The following is a 10,325-nucleotide window of genomic DNA, read 5'->3' on the forward strand; positions in this document are numbered from 1 at the left end:
AGTTAAGCCATCACATTAATCAAGTGGGTTCCATACGTAGACATTCTGTGGGCATCAAATCAGAAAGAAAGTGAAGTTATTTGAAGGACACGCTGAGAATATAAACAATTTATCATGAAACAGTATACTTTTTGTTTTCATTTATTATTTTTGCAACATCATTCAAGCCACCTCTTAAGATATTCACTCATTAGAGATTCATTACTTCCGCCAACGAAGTTAGAAGGATGTTATGTTTAGGCCCTTGTTTGTGTGTTTGTTTGTGTGTGTATGTGTGTTTGTTTGTGAATGTATTCCGGACAACAATTTTAATCGTAGAGTAATGAAACTTGAACGGATTAACTGTTATGCAAAAATCTGGAAATGATTAAACTTTGGAAGGTCAAGGTAAAAGGTCAAGGTAAAAGGTCAAGGCCATGGTCAGGCAAAATGTCCAATTCACGTAATTAGCCACAAGCTTGGGCATCGTTGTCACAGACTTCAAACTTGGTTCATATTTGAGTGTATGAAAATCCACGCCAATTAATACATGTTAAGGTCGAAGGTCAAGGTCGAGTCCAAAGTCAAAGTCAAGCAAATAGTCAAATTCAAGTCATCAACCATACAGCCAAAATTTTAATTGAAAAGTGATAGAACTTGCAGGGATTTTAAACTGTTATGTAAATAGTTGTTAAGTTCGAAGGTCAAGGTCGAGTTAAGTTTAAGCAAAAGGTCAAATTCCAGTCATCAACCATACGGCCACAATTTTAATTGTAAAATAGTAAAACTAACAGGGATTATAAACTGTTATGTAAAGAGCCGGAAACAATTAATTGATTCTGGGAAAGGCACGCTAGTTTCTAGAAATAGGCTGCTGTGGTGGAGGACTGCATTCTCAGAGGGTTTTTCTAGTTATTTTATCGAACACTTACAATACTAAGTACTAAAATATTGAGACTTATCTTTCGGTTGACCCATGACTATTCGTAATTTTCTGTGGCCCTTGGAAAAAAAATATGAATGACCATATGGCCCTCAATACGAAATAGGTTACCTACCCGTGGTCTAAAACGAGCAAAATAAGTTATTCTGTAAGTGATAGTCAACATCGTTCAGAAGAAAGAAGTCTTGAAGAGTGCTCATGGAGGAAAATTCTCCCTCAGAACAATATCCCCGTCACTTCTGTCTCTCTTTCCTCGTGAGAGCTACGACTCTATTGAATGGTAAAGTAAAAGTTATTTTTTTGTGTGTGTTATTTCTTTTCTTGATAGTGAGTTTTCAATATTTATTCCTTGCTAATTTTAAAATTTATAAACTCTTCATCAATTTCATTGAAAATCCTTTAAAAATTATTGTATATATAGACATGCAGAGCACACCAGGAGAATTAATTCTATTTCTTATTGAATTAAAATTTTTAGGTAATGATGATTATATTTTGCAAGCTCTCTCTCAGAACAAATTAAACTTATGATCTGAGGTACCCATGTATTTCAGAAATGCATATATACTCATTGATAAGACTGATGAAGTATATTTGCTAATATCATGTAATATAGACCATTAGTTATTTTGTGAATAACTCTTCAGACTAAAACTAGCTCGAGATCATTTCTTGGGGTATCAGTGGTACAATAAAGTTGATATTTCAGTTTTTTATCATTCTTTATTTTTTGTTCGCTTGTATTGGATTTCGTAAGACCCATGGATATCGAAACTCCGAATAAAAAAAAATTCTTCAGCACCAAACATATACTTAGATATCAATATATACGAACTTGATTCGGAAACCTTTTTTATATATGGACATGGCAACTGATGTATATGAGATATAGGGATTATTGATCATTGATGAATCTCTTATATAAATACATGGCAACTAGTGTATATGAGATATAGAGATTATTGATAATTGATAAATCTCTCTCTCTCTCTCTCTCTCTCTCTCTCTCTCTCTCTCTCTCTCTCTCTGTTATCATTGGTCCGTTTCTGAGTAATTAATCCTTCATCATAGATAAGTCTGCTATTCCCTTTATCAATATCAGTGAAACCTCTCTCATCTTTTATTATCTTTTAACTGTTTAACAGCGTGAATTTATGGAACATTCATGAAATAATATATAGAAAAGTGAATTTACGAAATAATATAATGAAAAGATATTCTTATTCCTATTATATTTTCTTATTGGTTCATCAAATTAACATATTAGAAAAAAAATAACTTTTCCGACTAAGGAAATGTAAAAAATTATGTAACACTCCTATTTCTTAAGCTCCATTCCTTCCGATATTAATACGTACACTATGCCTCATCACAGGTTTAATTCTTTGAAAAGGAAGCAGACATACCTTGAAAATTTAGGATATTTGTCGGTTATTGGAGCTTGGTTGTTTAAAGTTCAAAAATTAAACAAAAAGTGGTTTATAGTTCATTTTACGAATATGAAACATGCCCTCAAAGTTTAATTCTGAAACGAGGTTCTCTGGTTAAAGTTGTATGCCATGTAGGTGTTACTTAGGGTACTCTACGGAGTAAAAAAATAGCAGATTTGAATAGTTGAGACTCCTTTGCTCTTCCTTTACTCTTGTAGACAGGCGTTGAATCTCTCGGGTAAGTAATTTTTTTTTTACTTGTTGTTCTGTTTGCGCTCTGTTTGACATAGCCTTTAGTTATAAAGTTTAATATAACGCTGCAATTCATTATGCCTAAGGAAATATAGTCTTCGTAGTGTGGGGACAATGGCATTCTATACCATTCTTGGGATGTGATTCCCTACAGACAAACATTCCTAATTTCTTTATTCATGCATTTCTAATCACTTCTTACTCCTTCAATCGTTGCTAACTAGATTGCCAAAATATATTTTTAATATCTAAACTGCATGATCAGATCAGGTAAAGTAGCAGATAATCTCTTACTTAGATTATACATTGAGTAGGATTAATTTCCTTTATTTTCATTTTAATACATTTCACATATAAATCGAAATGATTGAAAAAGCGTGTTTGAAGTAACTAATGAATTGCACAGGCAACTAAATATAGGTCAACTGTTGGATTTTTTAAGCTACATTATCAACATTATTGTTAATTGATAAACTGAATTCTAGGTCATCTGTGGTATTTTCAATTTCCAACTTTTTACATTATGATTAAATGATGGGCTATGTTTTACGGGCGTTACATTAGGTAAAGTTCACGGTGATTTTTTTTTCCTTCGACATGCTCTGAAGCTGTGCAATGATTCCACAATGATATTTCATGCTTTAATGCTTATATCATTGAATCAATCATTTAAACTGGGCCATTCAATGTGACCAAAATCCGCATTCTCAGAATTCCACTTTTTCTAAATACCTTTCCATTTTGCTTCAAATAGTTGAAATATCCTGTGCCATTTACATTTGTAATCACAATCAGTAGGGTGATAGGGTAATCGCTCAAACTCATACGCTTGGTAATAACAGACAATGGCTATTCATATGGACAGCTGTATGTGGTAATGTCTAGTGCAAAGGTTCCTTCAACAGTGTACATCACTGTCGTTGATCAACAAGAGACTTAGAATACTTTATAATCCGAAATATCTAAATAAATTTGAAATAAAACGGTGACTATGGACAATTATAAGGAATAAAGAATGTGAATGAATATATCCCGTGTGCAGCTCGATATAAAATTTCATATATGTAATACCATGTTTTCCTCAATACTACTCACAACCTATCACATCGATCAGATTATCTATATGACCACTCGACCCCGCTCCTGATTGGTTTGCTGTCTTACAAATGTTCGCCTGCCTCTTACCCTCCTCTTATCCCTTTCAGGTATTCCAATACATGAATAAATATAGTGGGGAAGACTTGTCTATAAATATCATATAATCCTTCCGTTATAGCTATAATACTGAAAATAAACACGCTGCTTTTTTTGGTCATGTCAAAATATATTCAGGGTGCGGTCACTCTAATATGCCACCACCACTGTCCACACAGGGGCCATATAAGAGCCACTTTAATATAGTTTTCTAGAAGAAGGTTTTTTAGGTTTCCATTTGTCATTTATCGCTGCGTAGACCGTTGCACTTTAGTGGGACCCCTATTTTAGTGTGCCTCTTGGTAGCATGTATCAATGCTGCTCTTATTTCCACCATGCACATAGCCAGTCAGTGATAAGTGGTCACTGTAGTGACAAGCATGGAACTACCTCCTGCTTTCACATCGATGTCTGTCTATCTTCATTATACAAAATGTTAAAGAACCTAGGAGTTTAACCAATCACTACAATTCCTTTCCTGCATGGTTTTATATGACATAATTACACACATAGCACAGTGAATAACTAGACAAGAATTATAAGAAGATGACCGAAATTAATCTGTTTACTTCTAGTTTTGAACATGGGATCCTTTACAGTGACTTAGGATATCAATGACATTTTTACCATAGTGCCTCCCAAAGTGATACAGTGTTTGTGAAGTGCAGGGTTAGAGTATTGGTGTATTATAGTGCAGTGTTGTATTATGATAAGTGTCCTAGCCAATCCTCTGATAGGACATTTAAATTCTGGTGACTTTTTCCTAGTGACCCGAAAACCTCTGCATCCCCTTTCATACATTGATGATGACTGAGCCCCGAGAGGTCACCCTGAGACACGCTCTACACTTGCATACCAATGCAACACAAACATAGTTAGTCACATACACTATACACTGAGTCAAATCATCCAACTTGTCCGTCTTAATCCACAAGCTCACTGGGAAAAAAAAATAATTTTGAACTAATGAAATAGCATGCTTTAGTTTAGATATAACAAATTTGATATTTTTCTGGTATTCGACAGATTTCCAATAATCTTACAATACCTAATTTAATATGTCTCAGCAAGAGGAACAGCTTATTTAGTTAATAGATCAGACAGATAATCCTAGAGTGGATCAGGCAGATGATCAAACAGAAGTTCTGATGGGACATGGCGTACCAATACATATCCGGCCAGCTGATGTAGATACAAGAACCCTTCACCCTCCGTTCCTGATTCCCAATAGGTCAGAAGATCGCAATAATGAGATACCTCCTGACATACACTTTCTTCAGACTTCGAGCATGTAAGAGCAAAATTGCAGAAGACAAGAGAAGCACACATTTAGATTGCAGATGCAGCGTTCAAGAAAGGAAGACAACTAACAGTTTGTGGCATCGCATCCACAATAACTTGACATATCATATACACATCCTGTCGCAACCGGGCTTCTCCTGCAACAAGGTGCAACGTATCAAGTATTTCGCCAATGGAGATCCATATTGAGGACTATGCAGTATTAGTTGGACATGGTAAATTGCATGAAAACTCCCAGCTAATCTATATGAAGGTTTGTATCTTACTGAAGGACAGGGCCTGCTTACACATATACTAAGCACTGCTCATAATGAAGCTATATTCACTCAAAAGAATCCAAAATAGTAAACATATAGAATCTTCAATAAATATGGAAACCTAAATTTACACAAATTTGGTTTACATATTACCAGGTTCTTTAACAGATTTCAAGGATTCTTCTCTGTTCCTTTCATCCAATAAAGCGAGAAATTGCATTAGGTTTAAATCATTATTTGACCAGGAATAGATTATTCATGTTTATTACTAACCTTAAACTATTCATTGTAAAATTTCCTACCCGGCAACCCAAAGTATAGTCTTATTTTACAAATTTCTGCTAGTAACGATATCTAACGTGCTTGCATGCCCTTCAATATCACTAACATCACAAAACACTTATAAAATTTTGACTTAGCTTAATCCATGATGATATGAACTCATCTCATGGGGGTGTTAATTCCTTCCCTCCCCTGAGATACCGTAGGGTAACTATGACCCTCACAGTCACGTAAGTGAGCCGGTACTAACTCGATTCCGAGTCAAATCACTCAAAGACGACTGACGATCCACGCATGCGCGACCCGCATTCGCCAAAAAACTAACTTTAACAACTCGTTAACGATTGCTTAGAGTCAAAAAACTATTGAATGTACTTTACTCTTCAAAAAACACTCGACAAAACGAAATATTATATTATTACAAACAATTCAATACAACAATTATAATTTTCTATGTATCTCATACGACATGTTCATAATATTTCCCTTACAAAATAAAAGATAAATGACTGGTTACTGGTCTTTATAAATGCACTATCGTGATTCCATCTTAAATCACGATACACTCCCAGCAAACAGAAACAAGATTAACAGTTATAATTGTCCCGCTTGAATGAGGGCTCTTCTGGCCTCTGTAGCCGGCTGTGCTGTTTTCCTGCTCGGTCGGGTGCTTTCGTTATCAGTTTTCTCAGATATGACAACATCAGTCTCTTGCCATAATTCCAAAGGATATAGCTTGACAACAAGTCTCATTACTTGACCTTGTGGGGTTTTTAAAGTAACCACGCGCAAGACATCATCCGGTCCCACGTGTAATTTGACAATTTGATCGAGCTTTCAACGACTTCTCGGTCCTTCATCGTGTATCAACACAACATCTCCCATTCTGGGCCAAGATTCGTGTCTGATTCCCACCCGATGAGTTTCTCGGAGAGAAGTTAAATATTCTCTCTCCCACCTTTTCCACAGGTCATCACATTTTTTTGTGATGTACAAAAATCGCTTTCCAACATCCTTATTTTCTCCATACAGAGGGTCCTTAGTTTCATCTTTCCAATCTATGACTTCCCTAGGGAAAGATCTCAACCTACGTCCTAAAATCAAATGATTGGTCGTCAGAATATCAAACTGGTCTAGATCTCCTGGAGTATAACTTAAGGGTCTGTCATTAATAATTGCTTCAAATTCAGTCACAATACAGAAAAGTTCACTAAAGCTGAGAAAGGCCTGACCTATTACCTTCATTAGATATGTTTTCAGAAGACCAGTCAATCTTTCCCATATAGCTCCAAACCAAGGTGCTCTGGCTTGTATGAACTTCCATTTACATTCGATAGCATTCAGGTGTTCTTGCACTAAGGAACTTTCTGCCATGTTTTTCAAATAAACTGAAGTCGATACAAAGGTAGTAGCATTGTCACTTAGCATTAAAGAAGGAAATCCCCGACGGCTACAAAACTTTCGTAACACCATAAGAAACGAATCGCAGGACAGATCTTTTACTAATTCGATATGGATTCCTCTAGTAATTGGACAAATAACAACGCAATATAGGCTTTTTCAGGATTTTGATGTTTCTCCTTGATTAACAATGCTCCTGTATAATCTACCCCCGTAACGCTAAAGGGTTGTTTTCTCTGCACCCAAAATTCTAGCAATGGTGGAGCAATATTTACACGGCAGGGTCTCCCTTCTGTTTTATTACAGATTATACAATGATGAATTACACTTTTGGATAATTGGCGAAGCTGTGGGACCCAGTATTCCTGTCTCACACTTGCCACGGTTGCATTTACTCCCATGTGAGCTTGTAAACATTGATGCTCCCTTACTATCAATTTTGTGAGAAAACAACTTTTCGGCAGTAAGATTGGGAAATTTATTTCCGCCGCCTGTGCGACATATTCCAATCTTCCTCTGCATCTTATAATACCTTCTTCCAAGAAGAGATTCAATTGTACTAATAAGGTCAATTTTGAAACTTTACCCCCTTTTTCCAAAGCTTTATATTCTTCAGGAAAGTATTCCTTTTGTAAGAGGATAATCATTTTATTTTTAGCTTGTTGAAGTTCTTCCAGCGTTAAACTTCCAATTTTTCTACAGCCAGTTGATTTGCTATTGTGAATAAATCGCCTTATCCAAGCTATAGTTTTACAAAATTTATCCACTCTACTAAATCTTTCCCAATTCTGCAGATGGGTTTTTTCACTCTTCCCTACAAGATGGACTTGACTAACTTCATCCTATGCTTGTGCTTCTTTCAACCATGTCCTGTCAATAGGATAGGAGTGGTTTTCGGATTTTAACCAGGGAGGTCCCTCCCACCAAAAGGAGTTATTTCTTACTTCTTCTGTCCTTTTTCCTTTAGTAATCAAGTCACTAGGGTTTTCTGAAGATGGGTAAGAAAAGACTATCCCCGCAGTTATAGAGTTAATTTCCAATACTCTATTTTTCACAAATACTGGCAAATTATTCTTTGTCACTAACCATCCTAGGGCAACTTTACTATCAGACCAAATTATTATTTTCTCAAATTTATTTTCTTCAAAAGTTTCAACTATAAATTCACACAATCTTGCACCTAACAACAAAGCCATTAATTCTAATTCAGGTACAGTCAACTCTTTAATGGGTGCTACTCTACCCTTTGCCATAATCAGAGACAAAGTTTTACCACTTGCTCGATAGGCCACACAACCACAGATTAGTGCCTCTGGAGAAGGAAATACTGAGACTTTTCTCTAAGTCTTTGGACTACTCATTCCACTGCTCTAATAAAGGAACTGAAAGTAGATCATCCCATTTCAACTGCTGTTTCCACAAATCCTGTAAGAATATTCTAGCTTGTATCGTAATAGGGATAAGCATTCCTAAAGAATCATAAATTTGGGCAATTGCGCTTAGAATTTCACGTTTTGTTTGACCGGTCTTAAGATGAATAGGTGTTATTGTTAGTTCATCATTAGAGATGTTCTTATTTAGGCCTAAGACTTTATATGTTTGTTTCTCTTCTAATTTTATGCGATAGGCATCCGCGACAGTATTCAAAAGATCACTATTATTAGTCCATTCCTTTAAATATAAATGCTCCTGTGCAAATATTTTGTTTGCACCAAAAAATAAGTTTATCAATTCATCTTCACTGTTGGAGGTAAATTGAAGGTTGTCCTCGTATAATCCCATCTTCATCATATCCACCATCTCAGTACAGTTCGTATCTTTTCTAACAGCTGCCAGATGTGATTTAATAGTGGCATTCAACAGAAACGGAGAACACGTAGCACCAAAACAATACCACCCTCAACCTAAATATGATTAACTCGCTATTTGGATCCATTGGGTCTTGCTACCATAAAATCTTATGTAATTGCGTTCTTCTTCTCTCAATTGCACCATAAGAAACTCTTTTTCTATATCACTAATACAGACGTAATTGTTATTCCTGAACTGCAATAAGACTATGAGTAAATCTGTCGTAATATGTGGCCCAGTCCACAGACAGTCGTTAAGGCTTAATCCATTTTTACCTTGTCTCTAGGAACAGTAAAAAATTATTCTGATTGGAGTAGTGGCACTATCTTTTTGTACACTATGATGTGCTAGATAAGGACAATTTTCAACCGTATTGTTTTTATCTATCCTTTCAATGTACCCCCTATCCTCCTGAGCCTTCAGGATTTTTTGATAGTGGTTCAGGTAGGCTTCATCTTTCTAAAATTTTGCACTTTGTTGTTTAACCCGACCCAACGCCATGCCAAAATTGGAAGGAAGCCTTGGTTTATTAGACTTCCATGGTAAGGCCACAACATATTGCTTCTCCATTTCAGAATATACAATGGTACTTTCAAAGTCTTCTAGAACCTTTCCATCATGTTCTTTCAATTCATTGCAGTCAATACCTACTTTATCTAACTTCCACAAAATATCAAAATCATTCCTTATATCACTATCAAATTTATGAGTAACTTCAATTACTTCCTCGTTAGTTGCTAGCTTTAACACAGTTACCTGGGTTTCCTGCACTGGAGGAGCATTAAAGGACCCTGTCACAACATATCCAAATATGGTAGGTGACAATATCAATTTCCCAACTTTTCTGAAGCCGGGGTGTAATATGTTATAGACATTATCAACGACTACCAACATATCAATGGGGGCGTGCTTGCCCACAGGCAGATCGAAATCTTTGTCCGCCAGACAAATTTTGGTTTTACACAACATTTTCAAATTTCGTTTAACATTGAATTTCTTAGTATACTTTGGTAACTCATCTACCACAATATAATCCATAATAATCAATCTACCCTTATAAGTTATGGAAACACTCACCGTCTCATACTCGTTCACAGGTTTACTTGTCAAATAACCCCTTAAGGCAATTTTTTCCATGCCTTTAGATCTATACTATACGTCCTTAAGTGCTGACCTTCTAATAAAGGTTCGTTCCGCACAAGTGTACAATAATCCATGAAGGCGTACAAAGTGTTTTCCTTTACCCTTTAACACAATTGTGGCTGTTGGTAAAATTGACCTCTGCTTGGATTTCTGGCCCTGATCACTTACGGAAAGTGTTCCAACTTGCACACCATTATTATTAGGTTTACTCGCTGATTTAGTTGTTGATTTACTTGGTTCGCTGGTTTGTTGTATATCCCATAATACACGATGAGGTTTCAATCTGCATCC

At 35.9% G+C, this 10,325-nt stretch overlaps 1 protein-coding gene across 1 annotated transcript; it reads right to left on the bottom strand.

Moving 5' to 3' along the window:
- Positions 1-9,350: 9,350 nt before the first annotated feature.
- Positions 9,351-10,028, bottom strand: LOC137651593 (uncharacterized). Its single transcript, XM_068384821.1, has one exon. It carries the CDS (start codon positions 10,026-10,028, stop codon positions 9,351-9,353), a length of 678 nt encoding a protein of 225 aa, XP_068240922.1.
- Positions 10,029-10,325: the final 297 nt, after the last annotated feature.

This window comes from Palaemon carinicauda, chromosome 13, assembly GCF_036898095.1.
Source record: "Palaemon carinicauda isolate YSFRI2023 chromosome 13, ASM3689809v2, whole genome shotgun sequence".
NCBI classification, from domain to species: domain Eukaryota; kingdom Metazoa; phylum Arthropoda; class Malacostraca; order Decapoda; family Palaemonidae; genus Palaemon; species Palaemon carinicauda.